The sequence below is a fragment of the Ailuropoda melanoleuca genome, chromosome 14 (genome assembly GCF_002007445.2).
Source record: "Ailuropoda melanoleuca isolate Jingjing chromosome 14, ASM200744v2, whole genome shotgun sequence".
Classification (NCBI taxonomy): domain Eukaryota; kingdom Metazoa; phylum Chordata; class Mammalia; order Carnivora; family Ursidae; genus Ailuropoda; species Ailuropoda melanoleuca.
In genome coordinates, this window is record NC_048231.1 from 1,273,852 (window position 1) to 1,291,366 (window position 17,515).

The 17,515-nt window shown below is 40.9% G+C and overlaps 1 protein-coding gene across 5 annotated transcripts in view; it reads right to left on the reverse strand.

Moving 5' to 3' along the window:
- Positions 1 to 3,881: 3,881 nt before the first annotated feature.
- The window catches only part of ARMH4 (armadillo like helical domain containing 4), a 150,496-nt gene continuing 136,862 nt past the window's right edge, over positions 3,882 to 17,515 (reverse strand). For 4 of the 5 annotated variants that reach the window (XM_002913011.4, XM_034642036.1, XM_034642037.1 and 1 more), the window contains 3 exons: positions 12,358 to 12,389; positions 4,924 to 5,058; positions 3,882 to 4,674 (listed from right to left, as the gene is read on the reverse strand). In XM_002913011.4, coding sequence (XP_002913057.2) covers positions 4,606 to 4,674; positions 4,924 to 5,058; positions 12,358 to 12,389 — 236 coding nt within the window. In that variant the 3' untranslated portion in view covers positions 3,882 to 4,605. The remainder of the gene's footprint in view (positions 4,675 to 4,923; positions 5,059 to 12,357; positions 12,390 to 17,515) is intronic. The other variant, XM_034642039.1, reaches the window with a different exon arrangement.

Sequence of the window (17,515 nt, forward strand, 5' to 3'; positions counted from 1 at the left end):
AGGGATAAAGAAAAGGGGGGTAATCAGAAGGGGGAATGAAACATGAGAGACTATGGACTATGAGAAACAAACTGAAGACTTCAGAGGGGAGGGGGTGGGGGAATGGGATAGACTGGTGATGGGTAGTAAGGAGGGCACGTATTGCATGGTGCACTGGGTGTTATACGCAACTAATGAAGCATCAAACTTTACATCGGAATCTGGGGATGTACTGTATGGTGATTAACATAATATAATAAAATAAAATTAAAAAAAAAAAAAAGAAGATTTTTCTTTGAGGGAGAGGATGAAAACAAATTTAGATTTAGGACCCATTCCCCCCACCAACGGTCTACCTCATTTGCTTTTTTCTCCTTTTTTCCAAGCATCAGTCCACTCAGAACGCTGGCCTCCTCTAGCATATTCCAGTGTAATGTGCCATGTTTACATCTGCCTTGCATCAAGATTTTTCTTCCATCTTCTTCTACCCACACTTCTTCCCTTGCAACCATACCTTCACGTACCCTAAAAAGTAGAGATTTCTTTTTCAACAGATTTCCCTGTAGTCCTAGCAAAGCCTATCTTGCCAAAAGGCCACACAGCTAAAAACTTGTGCCAGGCAATATACCTTACTCCCAAAAGCTGCTTTTTGGCAGCTGATAGAAACACTGATTTTTCATATCCACAGAAATCATGATGCCTGTGGATGATTTGAGGCTTTTTTCCCCAAGATGTGGATATGATTCAAATAAGGGGTTTCATCTGGATTTCCACATGAAGGAGATATCTGGAGGAACATGGAAGAAAGAAGCACCAGGCATTCGGAATGTTCTATGTTACTCGGCATTATTTTCTGATATCTCTGTAACATTTGACTTTTAAGCCTTAGCCTTTAAAAAAAATAACGAAATAAAGAATAAGCTTTGATTGACCATGCTAAAACTACTTTAAACATGTTCTAAAACGGTGCTTTAAAATTTTCCCCACAACACTGTTACCTATGTGAGATGCAGGTACTTTAAGAAATGTTTCTGGAAGACTGTATCTGAGCTGAAGCCAAGGCTAAGGCATTGCTAAGGGAATCTGTTTCCCTGGGATACTAATTAACTCCAAATGTTGCATATAAATTAAGCCAGCAGCTACAGAAAGAAGCAACTTACAGGAGAGGAAAATCTGAAGCAGTTTAAAAGAAAAGTACTGTCTCCTGATTAGAGAAAAAGGCATCAGGGACACAGAAGGAACCCTTTTCTCTCTGACCCAGCATTCTATTTTCTTTCTAGAAGCTTCTACCCTTTTCTCTTTCCTTTTGTTTTCCTTTCTCCACAATGGCAGGTGTGATTTATTGGATAGCTGACTAGGGAAAAGGTTTCTTCCCCAAGGAACCTGTTCTCCCTTGTCTCTTTAAAAAGGAAGCTGTTCTCTAGATAGATGCCCTCCAGGCTCTGTTCTCTAACTCCTGGGCACAAGAATCCCAAACTCCTCCCCTGGAGATTCTGACTCAATGGGTCTGGGGCAGGGCCTTGGAATGTGTGTGTGGCAAAAGCATGATTCTTAGAAGCCAGAGTTTGGGAAACCCTGCCTCCCCCTCTGAGAATAAGACACAGTTCCTGACCCCCAACTGGGACACGTGCAGGTCTGAGAGGGTAAATATGGTTCAAAAGGGAAAGTGTTAGCAACTGAAGCTTCAGCTAACAGCACCCCTTGCCAGACAGCTCTCCTTGTTTCGCTGCTAAATGGTTTTAGCTTAGTTGTTAGAATCAAGAGTTGCCTTTTTATTTTTAATGTGCAAATATAAGCAGATAAATCACTTATTTTAGGTAAACCTACCGGTGCCTGACTTACCTTTCATCTGGACAGTATAACCACTAGCCAGCACCCGTAATCTGGTGCCAGCACCTGTAATCTCGGGTTTTGTTTAGAACATGACAACCTTTTCTGATCCTCTGAATAACTTCAGCCAACCACTGAAAATCACTGTTCTACAACCACTGGCAGGGAAGAAAACAGCCAAAATAAACACATCCACAGAACCTTCCACCAACCCAGTGTTGAAATAGGTTTGTATGGAAATCTGCTGGGATCTAAGTCATCTCTTTCTAACAGTCACCTGTCCCAAAAAGGGCAGAGACATTTCTGCTGAGGCCTAAATGCACATACGTCATCCCCATAGCCTTCTGGAATATGTGAAAATATGTGTCCATTATTTGTGACTCTATCACTTTATAGTTTGAAAGTTTAACCTCTTAGGCATGATCTAGTTAAAACTACAGATTATGAGTAGCCCGAGGCATTAAGAGGCTTTAATAGCCATTAGCATCACCCATGTGTTGCTGAATGAAATGGCTTATTGTGTGTTTGCTATAAATAGCTTGTCAAGAATACAGAAACAGTAACACCTCGTCATGCCCACCTCCCCCTAACCTTAGGAACACTCACGGCCAGGGGCTGCTCTAAGAAAAGGCAAACATGCCCTAGCAACAGCAGGATGTCTCTGCTTGTGAAATTACAAATTACTTCTGAGCGTCATGGTTCTGAATTTGATTTTAAAACATGACCTTGAGCTTATTTATCAATTGTTAACTTCTATTTGACTGTATAGAGCCTCTCATTTCTCTTGACCAATTTCACACATTTGCTTACATCTCCTGGCCAAAAAAAAAAAAAAAAATTGATGAAAACATCGTTGTAAGCCAGCTATCACTCAAGAATGGATTCTAGAAAGGTTTCTAGAGGTAATACTTAAATTTATGTGGTTGTGAAGGAAATCGTGTGTGGGAGAGGAAAAGAACTTGTGTACGAGGGAAGTTAGTAAGGCATCGTTCATTTAACAAAGACAGAAATTCCTGTGAAATGGTCCTTGGCCAATCAACCACAGTTGGCTCTTGAACAACACAGGGGTTAGGGTGTCAAACCCCCTGCACAGTTGAAAATCCACATATAATGTTTGACTCCCCCAAAATTCTACTAACAGCCAATGAACATATATTTCATATATAATACGTTTTATATACTGTGTTCTTACAATCAGTCAGCTAAAGAAAACAAAATGTTAAGCAACTCAGAAGGAAGAGAAAACACGTTTACAGGACTGTACTGTCTTGAAACAAATCCATGTATGAGTGGATCTGTGCAGGACAGCCCCATGTTGTTCAAGGGTCTCCTGTATTTCCTTAGAATCTTGGCTTTAAAGAAGGACTCTGAAATGTCACTGCTTCCTGCAAAGTATGTGGAAGGGCACTGAATTGATGATAGGGATACATGGTTTTGAGTCCAAGTGGGTTCTTATCCTGATTTTTCCTGGGTCTAATTTTGGATAATCATTTCCCTTCTCTGCTTCAGTTCTGTCTTCAGTCAAATGGGAGAACAAAAACATATGTCCTACCCCCTACAGCAGCTCTGAGGAATAACTGTGCAGCTCGCCTCAAATACAGTACAGCAGGATCCAGTAAATGTGAACAGGTTCTCCACGTTGCCAAGCACACAGGACATTGTCTCCAGTAACCTTTATTCTTCCATGCAAATGAGTCAAGGCTTTACCTAAAAATTCAACTCAAACCCCCAGATTCAAAAGCTAGGGCAAGGAATTGCATTCCAAAAGAAATGAGAAATGATCTAGCATAGGCCAACATCCCCAAAAGGGGATGCCCTGAGAGAGGCTGGGGCTCTGGCTACGAAGCCTGCACATACCACAGAATGTCCATTTTCTAATAAAGGCAAATGAACCAATGGTGGCCCCATCATTCCATGACCAGGACCCCAGAAGGAGCACAGCAATGTTCCGAATGATTCACATTAGTGAACGGCAGACAGAAATGCTCGGAGAGCTTACCTACCTCACTTCCTTCTAGATTTCTTCCTCATTTCTTCTTGCAAAGTCAAATAATACACAAAAAGAACATCTCTTAGTGATAAACATGTAAGCATCTATTGATACGTGTCAGACTCAATTACACTATCTAAGAAAGCAAATATACATTAAGACTGAGTGTCCATTTAATGCGTTATTTCTGGTGCATTTTTTTTTCCTGCCAAGAATGAGAATAACAAGATGCAAAATAATAAAACTGGGGGACTGGAGCATAGAATGCAAGATAGATACAAATCTACATGTAATCCTAATGCGCCGAGAGATCTTCTTGACAAAGAAGTTTCCGTTCCAGCTTGCTGCTAGTTTTGATGCAAATGTAGGACGTACTGTGGCCCAGAAGCCTAGAGCCTCAGGTGGGACGAACGCAGTCATCACGAGCTAGTCTCTGTTAACATTTCGAGCTCAGAGTCAACGTGCCTTGGCAGCAATAATCGTTATGCTTAGCGCAGGTAAACCAAGGAAGAGGCCCTTTGGAAAAATACAAAATATTTACCCAGCAACTCATGTGAGCTGCATACTGAGGAGCGGTAGCCTGTGGTTGTGGAAAACTCACTACCGAAGAAAAACAAACACGGCCTATTACAGCAAGGCTACGGCGTGCCTCTTCTGCTCGGTACGAGAGAAATCCACTGCCCGGCAGACGATGAGCCCGACGGCCTGACAGCAGTGATGCGGCAGGATGCTCGTTGTCTTTTCCCCCCAAAATAAACAATGAAGTAATCACACAGGTGAATATCCCAGTGTAACTCCCGTCGGATTCAAAACTCATCTTCAGAGCTGTCGGCTAAGAGCATGACTCGATCTTGCATGCTGTTGAATTCTCTCTGCTGGAGAAAGAAAAACAGAAGAGCGTTAAACCCTTTCTGCTGCAGAGCAAAACTGAGAACCAGTCCCCTTTAAAAGGTGCCCCAACACACACAGCCGAAGCCCAGGCAGCAGCTGCAGCTGCTAATCCAAACCCCAGGACGTGTCAGGACCATTCCTGCCTCATTAAGCCCCGTGTGCTTTATTAAGCAAATTGGGAAAGCGAAGCATGTTCTGAAACGGATGAGGTTTTGCTGTTGTGGGCACCATACCTTTCTTTTATGCCTTTTGAAGCCGTTTCTCCTTCGGCGATTCATAACCTTAATGCTGTAGAGTGCTCCCAAGATGAACAAGGCGCCCGCTATCCCGACCCCTACGGGAACCAGCATCCCAGACATGTAGCCAGCCTGCGCAGAAAAGGAGCCCATTAGGATGCTAAAGAGACCACTGCCCTGGGTTTCTCATTTTTGCCCGATGGCAGCAGGTTGTTAAACACCTGGAATTCTCCTACTTGCTTTGTCATAAAATAGCACCTAGAATAGAGGTACTTTTTAGGGAGAAGGCAAGGGAAAGAAAGGTATGACTATTTTTGGAAAGCTCAAGTATTTAGAAGAAGTACTGAAATAAATCACCCAGACCTCGTGGCACCTCCAGCCACTTGCTTATGCACATTTGTCAACATCAGGTTTTGGTGGCAGAAATATAACTTGTATTAAAGATGGATGAAGTAAGCTTCTGAGAATGCCAGAACTACTAAAACGCTATAAATCGGAAATACCAGCCTGAGACAAGCTCCAAGGGAGCTGAGGGGGAGGGCCTTGACATTGGTGGTCTGCTGTCTCACAATCTCAGTTGCATTACAGCAAGAAAGGGAAGAGGAAGGATGCTAGATACTGGGGCACAGACAGAAAAGACATAAAGTGGGATTTATGTGAAAGGAAAAAATCTGCCCAGTGGACAAGACCAAAGTCGGGGCTGGGGAGGGAATTCTGAGCATCCCCAGAGAAGTGGCAGAGTAGGGTGCAAAGATCACTGTGAACAACAGTGGCAGCTCGAAAAGAACCTGGAGGTATCTGGTATCTGGTGTGTCTCCAACGTCCCCAAGGTGTCACTATGGATACATTGGTTCTAAGTGAGAAGCATGATGTCCACACATCCCTGGGCTCGGGTAAGTAGCTCCGGATCTTCCCAAGCCCGGGGTAAGGCCATCATACTAAAGGTGCTCTGTGCATCTTAGCCAATATGACTTACCTGGAGCCCTTTCACAGAAGAGCATGACACTGGTTTGCCTTTGAAGAAGGCCCCTTCTAGAAGCCTACCCAGACAAAATACATCAAAAATTAAAATTTTTAGACTTTAGATAGGCATTATTCGGGGGTGGGGGGGAACCCATGAGTCTGTTCATTTATTTGACTATTTCTTTAATTTCTAATATAGCACAAACTATTTCTAGTACCTTTCAGAATGAGCCAAAATCAGAGATGGACAGAGAATAAAGTTTTCTAAAAAGTGCTGAAGTATGCAGACTGTGATGCTTTCCCAACGTTTCCAAGAGTAAATCAAAGGAATACACGAGCCCTTGTAAAACTGCAGCTCCCCCTTCTTGCACACAGCCAGCTCACTCACTGGTTCTGTTTTCCAGAGTCTTGTGTTAGGGCAGAATATGGAAATTTTTCCATTAATTTGAGAACAATAGCATGGTTCATCAGGACACTAAGTGTTTTTCTCCAAGAAACAAAGCCCAGTCACTTTTCAACAAATTAATATGCTTTGCAGAAACCCAAACTTTATCTCAAGTTCTTCCAGATCTACTTAAGGCTTATAAAACTGTAATTTTCCACGTGGGAAAACACTGGACAAGAGCAAAGTTTTGGTACTCTCATAAGAGCTGTGAATATATTGCTTTAAAACCATCATTCCCAGTACATGGAAACAAATATATATTGAAATATGATCAACTTTAAGTCCTGTAGATGAGACTCTAAAGAGCCATACATTCAAAGGACGATACTTGAGCTGTTGGAAGTTTGGCTTGATCAATCTCTGCGTGGGTCTCCTCGTGCTGCGTAACCTCACCCCACACCCACTAGCATGACTATTCCAAAATGTGTCACTCTTTCCCATACTTATTTTCACATTTAGATTTCTTATTTCTAGACCTTTAAATCATGTAAATTTCATCAAAATTCAATTAATATCTCTCTCTCTCCTCTCTTTTGTCCCCTCGAGTGTGTGTGTGCGTACGTGTGCGTGTGTGATCAGCCTGTGCTTTGAAATTATAGTTAAAAGATGGGATCCAAGCAACCTCTCCTCTTCCAATATATTTTAACCATTCCTCTTTCAACACTGCCTAATGGAGAATAAGCTCTTCTTTTAGAATCGCCCATGCCTTGGGGCACCTGGGTGGCTCAGTTGGTTAAGCATCTACCTTCAGCTCAGGTCATAATCTTGGGGTCCTGGTATCAATCTTGGGGTCCTGGTATCAAGCCCCGCATCAGGCTCCCTGCTCAGTGGGGAGTCGGCTTCTCCCTCTCCCTCTGCCCCTCCCCCCACTCGTACGCGCGTGCGCTCTCTCGCGCGCTCGAATAAATAAAATCTTTAAAAAAGAAAAAAACAAGATTGCCTAGGACTTATTTCCTACACAAATGAAAACAAATAAGGCTCATGAACATATTTTCTACGTTATAAACCCTGCCTAGTACCTCTTCTCCGTTCAGGATCATCGGATGCACCTGCCCGGATGACACCCTGAGAAGGACACCGCTGCACCCGCATATATTCCAAGTGAGAACGCGTAACTTCAATCTCGTCATGAGGAAACATCCAACAAACCTAAATGAAGACTATTCTGTTTTTTAAAGGACTATATATTCTTTTAAAGTCAGTGTCATGAAAGACAAAAGATGGCTATAAAAATGTTCCAGATTAAAGGAAACTAACGAATCATGACAACAAAATGTGTTATGTGACCCTAGACTAAATCCTATACTGGAGAAGAAAACTGCTTTTAGAAAGGTATTTTTAGTCTGTTGAAATACTGAAATATGGAGGCCAGATTTGATAAAAAGTACTGTATCGATGTTAAATGTACTCAAGCTGATAACTGTACTATGCTTGCTAATGGAATATTCCCATCCATAGGAAATACACACTAAAGCATTTGGAGTAAAATCACCATGGTATATGCAGCTTTTCCTCAAATGGTTCAGAAAAAAAGAGGCAGAGATGGGCAGACAGACCAGCAAATCAGAAACCAAATGGGGTAAAATGTTAAAAACAATTGCATCTGGATAAAAGGTAGAGGGGCATTCTTTGTACTTATTCTTGTATCTCTTTTTTGTAAATTTGAAAATAGTTCCAAATAAAAAGTTTCGCATTTTTAAAATAGATTGCAAGTCAAAATATGACTAGATAGAGTTGTTTTTAGTTTGTGTTTGTGTTGGGTTTTTGCTGGCTTTGTATTACATTCATGAGAAAGGTATTCTTCCTTCTTAGGATAATGTATTCGTTCAGAAACATCTGTTTTCAGGGGCGCCTGGGTGGCAGAGCGGTTAAGCGTCTGCCTTCGGCTCAGGGCGTGATCCCGGCGTTGTGGGATCGAGCCCCGTCAGGCTCCTCTGCTGTGAGCCTGCTTCTTCCCTCTCCCACTCCCCCTGCTTGTGTTCCCTCTCTCGCTGGCTGTCTCTATCTCTGTCTTATAAATAAATTAAAAATCTTTAAAAAAAAAAAAAGAAACATCTGTTTTCAGGAAAGGCATAAGGAAACCAAATGATATGCTGTACTGTCTAAAGTCTGCTGAGTGAAGACAGCGCCCTTATATGCCTTGCAGTCATCTATCAAAATCGCCTGCAAGGCTTGTTAAAACAGATTGCTGGGCCCCGTGCCCAGAGTTTCTGACTCAGTAGGTATAGGGTGGGGCCCAAGACTTGCATTTCTAGCAAGTTCCCAGGTGATGCTGATGCTGCTGGTCCAGACCACACGTGAGAATTGGTGCCATGCAACAGAGTCTGGATCATCCATTTTCTGGGTTATTTCCTACAGCTAGAAGAAACAGAATGATCTTGGTGACATAACAACAGGGTTGGTCTTTACTACACAATAAAGTTGCTATGCCTCTTTAAAAGCATTTTAGATGTTGAAAAGACGTATCAATTTTGAGAAGCTTTTTAGATGTTGAAAAGACATAGCCATAGGTAAAAAGTTAGGATTTGCCTAACCAGCATCACTATCTGGGACATTAAGCCAGAAAGAAGAGTAATGATGGCTGAGTACAGGGACTTTCCCTCAATGGCCATTCACCTCTTCTTCCGGAGCAGCAGAACCTCCCATTTCAGGGGGGCACAGAGTAACAATCACAGCTCCCTGCCTTCTGTGCAGCTGGCCGTGACCATGTGACAAATCTCACTAAGAAGAGAATACATTAGTGGCAGGTGCAGCTTCCATGACATGCTCTTCAAGGGGGGAGCACAGCCTTTATCCCTCACGTTTTGAGAACGAGAGTGCCTTTATCTTCCCTTTTAAGAGGGAAGGGGTGTCTTAGACTTCCCCTCTCCTCCTTCCCCTGGCTAGAATATGGACCTAGCTAAGTTGGAACTGCCATTCAGGACCTTGAGGTGACCTTGGGAATGAAGGTCACAAATGATGGTGCATCAGATACAAGAACTTGTTGCTCCTGAACCCCCATCACAGTGTTGCTCCCCATTAACCCTTGACTGCTACCTCCAGATTCGGAAATGAGAGACAAACTTCTATCTTGGCTAAGCCATTGTCATTGTGGGGGGGGGGGGTTCGCTGTCGCTCACAGCTGATCTTAATCCTAGCTAATAAAGAAAGACTAAACAACAGCAATAAGAATAATTCAGTACTTTTTGATTTTAAAAGATTTTATTTATTTATTTGAGAGAAAGAGTGTGCATGCACAAGCAGGGGGAGGGGGAGAGGGAGAAGCAGACTCCCCACTGAGCAGGGAGCTGGACATGGGACCTCAATCCCAGGACCCTGAGATCATGACCTGAGCCCAAGGCAGACACTTAACCAACTGAGCCACCCAGGTGCCCCCAGAACTTTTTAGAACACTATTCTTTCTAGAGCCCAATTAACTAACAGAAATACCAATATCAGGTACAATTGAATAATGCTAAACTGAGAAGATGTCCCGGTTGGCCGAAGAGCCAGTTAAATAAATATTTAGTTTCCAGTTCTAAGGGATTCTGTGGCTTTCATCAAAGAGGCAATAGTTTCGCTCTCAAGCAGTTTCTGAAGATAATGACCAACAAGACTTTTATAGATGAGAGCCAACTAGCTAGCTAGCTAGGTACATGAAGGGGGAAGCAAGAGAGCAAGAGAGCAAGAGAGAGGGGAAGATATATATGTATATGTATATATATATATATATATATATATATATGTATGTATATGTATATATATATATATATGTATGTATATGTATGTATGTATGTATATACACACATGTGTGTGTGCACATAAGAAGGCATGTTGCAGGTATGTGTAGAGTATTTTACTCACAGGCGAAGGGGGGGATATGGGAAAGATTATAGTGAGTCCCTCCAAGAAAGAGTCTAAATATGAAGAAATAAGGCACCAAATAAGCCAAACACAGTTAGAATCCCAACTATTTTTCTTCTATTTTTTTTTAATTAAGACATACTGAAAAAAATACTCCAGAAGAAAATATGAGAGAGGGCTGCAAAAACTTAAAATAATCCAGGAAACTAAGGGTCACACATAAAATTACTTCTCTTGGTGAAAACGATAGCGAGAAGGTGCCAGGCCTTTGAGACAAGATAAGAAGGGTCTACAGAAATAGAAAACACAGCCTTTCTACAGACTTTTTTTAAAATTGTGGCAAAGCTATCTATAGATACAGGTAAGAAATTTCGCAATATTCTACTTCAAAACTGGCTACATGCAAAAATTTTTTCTCTTATGGGTTTTCTGGTGCACTTTTTTACTCAGAGGATATTTCCTATAGAAACAATGTGCCTGGGTGGCACAGCGGTTAAGCGTCTGCCTTCGGCTCAGGGCATGATCCCGGTGTTATGGGATCAAGGCCCACATCAGGCTCCTCCGCTATAAGCCTGCTTCTTCCTCTCCCACTCCCCCTGCTTGTGTTCCCTCTCTCTCTGGCTGTGTCTATCTCCGTCAAATAAATAAATAAAATATTTAAAAAAAAAAAAAAAGTAAGAAAGAAACAATACAGGTTCCTAAATTCATCTACCAAATCCCATTTCCTTTTCATTGCATCCTATTTTCTCCTGAAAAATAACAAGAAGCACTATTAATGTAAGTGTGCTCAGTTCTTAACTTTTGAGCTTTATTTCCCCCAAATCCTGCTCAGTCCATCCAATCACACCTCCCTAAGACAACCGGACCTGTTACAGATACCAAAATGGCCTCCACTAACCTCAACATGCTTACAATTTTTCAACATTACTTTTAATAAAGAAGTATGACCACACATCAAAAACTAAGGATATAGTGTATGGTGACTAACATAACATAATAAAAAATAATTATTAAAAAAAAAAAGAAGAAGTATGACCACAAAGCAGTCTCATTCTCAAAAGCCATCTCTGCTAAATTTTACTGAGAATCACAAAGATAGTAATGAGGAGAATTAATACAGTCATACAATGTTCATTGTCATTTATTCTTTAACATTAAGATGCAGCAAAATAAATATTAATCATCCAAATAGGGGAGAATTGACTCCAAATAATAAAAAAAAAAAGACATGGGATACTATCAACAGAAGTATATGTTGGGACTGGTGATTTAGATGCAACTCAATATGTGGCAATTGAAAAGATTTCCATTCACTAAACCCCCAGTTAAATCTGAGCTGGATTATAATAATGAGATCTGGCACAGGCTACAGCAAGGAATTCAGGATTCCATCAATATTTTTATGAGTAGTTTCAGTTTAAAATTCTAAAGTAACCAAAAAATGTAAACTTGGAGAGTGTTGAAAATCAAAAGAAAATGAAAAATAGGAACCTGGAAGGAAGTTAATATTGTCAATCACAGACGTGAATGGCAGAATTAATGCGAGAGAGAAATATTTTTCATAGTTGACCATTCCAGGCAAGTCAGCCCTTCATCACCCAGTATGTAGGAACACACGAAGGACTACTTGAAAGCTGATCTAAGGACAGTGCTCAGGCAGCAGGTGTTTTTATTCCAAATCACCCCCACTATGGTTTAAGGATGCTCTTTCCATCCCAAACTTTTATTCTTAAGTCCATCCATTTTTGCCTTTGGGTCAGAAGGATTAATGCCTTCCAAAATCCAAGGTATTTCTTCCTCATACAGAAGGATTAGGCTTACAAGAACCTGGCATTGGGTTATTGGGCATTGGGACAAGAAATACCAAATAAATTGGGATTACACTGCTGATCCCTAGAAGAAACTCCACCTTGATATGTCAAGGATATTTTTTCAGCTGAGCATAATAGATGATACCTTCATAAGAAGGAATGGTGCTCAAGGGTGTCCCTTGTGTTATACAAGAAGGAACTTAAAGGGAAAGTCTTCCTTCTTGTTGGGCACCTGGAAGTGGCCTTGCATCTTTGCACAGATGACCAGAATCAGAATGATGAATTAAGGCTCCATTACTCTGAAGGTATTTTATTTGACAAAGCCACGCCCTTTAAGATAAATCCAAAGGAAGAAAATACTTCTCTTACCTTGTCTTTTAGTTTTTCCATCCAGCCTCTCACTAGGGAAAATAAGAGAATAAAATGTAAATATCCACCTTTTTACTTATATTTCATTGAGTTAAGTTAATTCAGTAACTTACATTTCATGGTATTAAGTTAATTTGATGCACTGGTTTTATTGTATGAAATACAGTGCAAGGTTCAACAGTATTAACATGACAGTAATAGTCTTGTTTTGATTCTCATTTGTTTAAAAATGCAACAGAAAGCACAAACATATCCCTCACATCATCATTAGGTGACCAGAGAATATTTTTATTTGTTAAACGTATTTGTAATACTATTGAATGCTTTGGGAGGAGGTCTGGGAAAAGAGACAGAAAATCACCTTTAAAGTATCAAGTTCATTCCCAACCCATGCACCAATAAATAAATAAATAATCAGTTAATTAATTATCAAATTCATTTCTTTTTTTTTTTTTTAAAGATTTTATTTATTTATTTGACAGAGATAGAGACAGCCAGTGAGAGAGGGAACACAAGCAGGGGGAGTGGGAGAGGAAGAAGCAGGCTCATAGCGGAGGAGCCTGATGTGGGGCTCGATCCCATAACGCCGGGATCACGCCCTGAGCCGAAGGCAGACGCTTAACCGCTGTGCCACCCAGGCGCCCCTATCAAATTCATTTCTTAACTAACATTTTCTCCTTAATGTTACTCATCTTTCTCAGTTTTTAAGCTCAGTGGGCATTCTGCACTTGAATCAATATCCCAGCAAAGTAAGGGAGGAAGGGGCAATGGGCAGGCCAGCACTGCTCAGCACTGGCTCCAAACAGAAGCATTTGCTTCCACATTTTGACCAAAGGCAAAAAGAGAAAGTATTTCTGAAATACATAAAGCTTACAAACTGTACCATTCCATCACAATACAACCACTATAAAAAAAAAAAATAAAGGCAATAATCAAGTAACAGTTTAAAAAGCCACTGAAAAAGACTACATCAACCATGAAATGTTAAGTAAACCATTATTACAACCATTCGGAAGTACATATGCTGAGAATAGAAAAAGTATCTTGCAAAAAATGAAAACGTGTTAGAATGGCCATGGGTTTATTTCTTTTCTTCCTTTTTTTTCATTTAAATTTTGGTTAGTTAACATATAATGCAATATTGGTTTCAGAAGTAGAATTCAGTGATTCATCACTTACATATATCACTCTATGCGCATCACAAGTGCCCTCTGTAATCCCCATCCCCCATCTAGCCCCTCCCCCCCACCTCCCTCCATCAACCCTCAGTCTGTTCTGTATCTCTAAGAGTCTCTTATGGTTTGAGGCACCTGGGTGGCTCAGTCAGTTAAGTGTCCAACTCTTGATTTTGGCTCAGGCCATGGTCTTAGGGTCATGAGATCAAGCCCTGAGTTGGCTCCGCACTGAGCATGAATCCTGCTTAAGATTCTCTCTCTCTCCGTCTGCCCCTCCCACTCTAAAAAAACAAAAAGTCTCTTATGGTTTGTATGGCCATATTAAGGATAGTTTGAAGTTAGTAATGGGATTCTTCATCCTTAATTGCCTTTTAAAGTTATAATAATGATTCAGCATTGAATAAAAATTCTATTTTGAAAATCATGGAAAAGGAGAAAAGAAGACAAATATTACCAAAGTAATTAGTAAGCCAACAAAAACCTTTCAAGATTTCCTTAAATTTCCTTTCCCATCCAGGAGCTTCAACAGATAGGAAGGAAGGACACAGAGTGGCCAACCTAGAAACAGCTCCCCAAAAGTGTAGACAAGGGATTGGCAAACTTCTTGTGAAGAGCCAAACAGTAAACATTTTAAGCTTTGCAGGCCATGCAGTCTCTGTCACAACACTCAACTCTGCTGCTGCGGTGTGAAGCACTCACAGACAGTACACAAATCAATAGGTTTGGCCATATTCCAATATATGTTACTTATGGACACTGACCTTTGAATTTCATGTAATTTTCATAGGTCACAAATATCTTTCTTTTTTATTTTTTCAACCATATTAAAATGTAAAAGACATTTCTTTGCTCATGGGCCATACAAAAACGGTTAGCAGGCCAGACTGGTCCACGGGTCACAGGGTACTGACCCCTGGCACAGACACATTTTGCCCAAGAAGTTGGTGTCTCCATTTACAGTCTGACTGCAGTAATAATATATCTGAGAGGAGTGACTGCAGCCCACATGTGCACACGGCTTGACCCCTAACCGAGCAGGTTCGAATCTACTGCATCCCTTGATCAGCAAACCAAAAATAAACATGAGAGTGAGGGAAGATTACGTTCTGGGAAAAGATGGGGAAACTGAGACTCAGAGAAGCTAAGAGACTTGCCCATTGTTAATCAGGAGTAAAGAGTCACTGGACTATCTGATTTAACAGCCTACAGGAATAAGACTTTGTAACTACCCATTTCTTTTGGTGATAGCCCCACTCTCTTGCTCTCTCAGGTTGACAATGTGGAGCTACCTTCCTTGGGCTCTTCTATCTCCTTCAGTCTCTGGCTTCAATCTCTCATGCCAAGATCTTGGCAAGACCTCTCAGCTTTGTCCTTCGCTCATCACTCATTCCGTCTCCACTGGGATTCAGGTAAAGTAGTGGTGTACAATCAGGATATGATTAGTCATGGGAAGGCCAAAAGAATACACAGAAATCTTAGAAATGAGGCTAGGGGTTAGTGGCTCCATGGAGAAGTGGCGTCAACCACTGATTTGCTGAGTGACTTTGGAGAAATTAATGAACCTCCGGGACCCTCAGTTACCTCCTATGTAAAATGACCGTGGTAACACCTGTCTTGCAAGACTGTTGTGAAGATTGGAACTAACACGTGCCATGCGTCTAGGACAGTCCTTGGTGTAGAGAAATAAGAAAACAAAAATAAGAAACCTGGGACAGGAGGAGAGAAACAAAGGCAAGTGAGTCATGAATATTTCAACATGTCTCAACTAAGTCCAAGACATACACTGAAATTCAACCAAGAGAACGTTTCCAATTCATTGATTCATTCAACAAATATTTATTATCCACATTGTGTTGGCCAGGCACTGTGCTCTACACTGGAGTTAGCAGAAGGTATGGGGCCTAATTCCAGGGAAGAAAGGAAGAGGCCATCAGGTCTATGAGAAGTGAATAACAAGCAGCAGTACAGGGACAGACAGTGAGGTACAGAGCAAGAAAGCCAATTACTGGGCCCAAAGCAGAATGCCAACCTGTGAAGCAAGATGCTTGGAATCAGGATAGGATGGATATTATATAAAGAGCAAAACAAAATCAAGGTGGAAACAGGAAAAGGTGGGCACTTTGTGGAAGGGGTGAAAAGGGCCAGATGACTACCTGTGGGTGGCAGGGTAAGGGCAGCTCAGAGAGGAGGGAAAGGAGCCACAGGTCCAGCCAGGGTCTGAGGCACCAACAGGCTTTTGAACTATAGGAAGTTCACTGTCAAGAGAAATTGTTTAGGGGCGCCTGGGTGGCTCAGTCGGTTGGGTGTCAGACTCTTGATTTCGACTCAGGGTCATGCACTTAGGGTCACAGGATAGAGCCCTGCATGGGGCTCCACGCTCAGCAGGGAGTCTGCTTCCTCCTTCTTCTCCCTCTCCCACTGCCCCTCCTCCAGCTTACATGTATGCACACTAGTGCACGCTCTCTCTCAAATAAATAAATCTTTAAAAAGAAAAAAAAGTGAAACAGTTTAACATGGGACTTATCCAGCCAGGTGTCACTAGCAAACTGTCTCTATCTTGCGTTCTTGGAGTAAATTTCACCAAGTCCTGCTTTGGATGATTCTCGAAGGCAGTACTTCTCCACTGGGGGAGGCAATGCTCATCAGAACAGAATGTGCGTCTGCATACAGGGAGTTTGAAGGAGCACATTCAACGGGTCTGATTCTTTAGTTGATAATACAAACTACAAGAAGAAAGCTGGGCAAAATCTTCTCTGTGAGTGAGGCTGGTGATACACAGAAGATAATGAGACAGTACTGGGGGGGCATGGGTCTAGAAAGGTTGAGAAAGCGCTGTTCCTTAAAACAGGCAAGCTTGGTTGTATTTCTCCAAATAAGATCACGAGGACCCTGAGGGTTACTATGCCTTGTGCTTCTCAGGCATCTGCCGGAGTCCTTCACCTGCTGTTGGACACTCAGGTGCTTAATAAACACTTCTTCCTTCTTTCAGTGAATATATATTGCTTTTCAGTGAGTTCATAATTTTTGAGTAAGTATGATTCTTTTTTCATGAGGATTCTATAAACTGTTTTCAACAAAATATTCGAGGCAGTGTCAAAATAAATTTTACACAATGATATTTTAAAACTGAAGGAATAAAAATTGATAAAGGAATGCAAAAGCAAGACAAGAAAAAAATCAGAAAAAAAAGAAAAGATGATTGTGAAGAGGAGAATCAGCACTGTAATTTTTTAAAAACAGACATCACACTGACGAGAAGGGTATGAACTGATACAACTTTTTGGAACGTAAGGAGGGATTTGCAATCTATCTTAAAAGTTTTTTGAAGGTTTAACTTTTTTAAATCCAAAGGTCCAGTCATAAGAGAAATGTATCTTAATTAATCATGGATATGCACACAAATTTTTGTTAAACGTTATTTGTAATGGAAAAGAACACGTAAACAACATCAATATCCAAGCACAGAGGATTGGTTTAAATACTCAAGGGAAAACTATACCTTATGTTATATCTACAGAGTATATTATACAAAAATTTAAATTATTTCAAGAAAAATACTTAATATGTTACAAATGAAAAAATAGGGTCTATATAACATGAGCTTAAGTTTGTGGATAAAAATATTACGTATACAATTGGGATAACATACATCTAAGTGTTAACTGAATTCATCAATAGGTTGTAAAATTATGGGTGATTTTCATTTATTCCCTGTATTTTTAGAATTTTCCAAATTATTTATAATTTCTTACTCCTTTTAAAGAACCCCAGAAAATTCTGTAGATTTTTGCAAATGGAGATTAATGATGGATCGCTGACAGCAAGGAACATGAAAGGTTGGGGCCTTTTCACTTGGATAATTCCTTAGCCCACAGCTATCGATTCATTCTAATCCCACTAATTCTGGTTTGTTTCCTTTCTTGAAATTTTATTTAATGCAAGTCTGAAAGCACAGAAATATAATGAGGCCTCTGGTCTCCTTC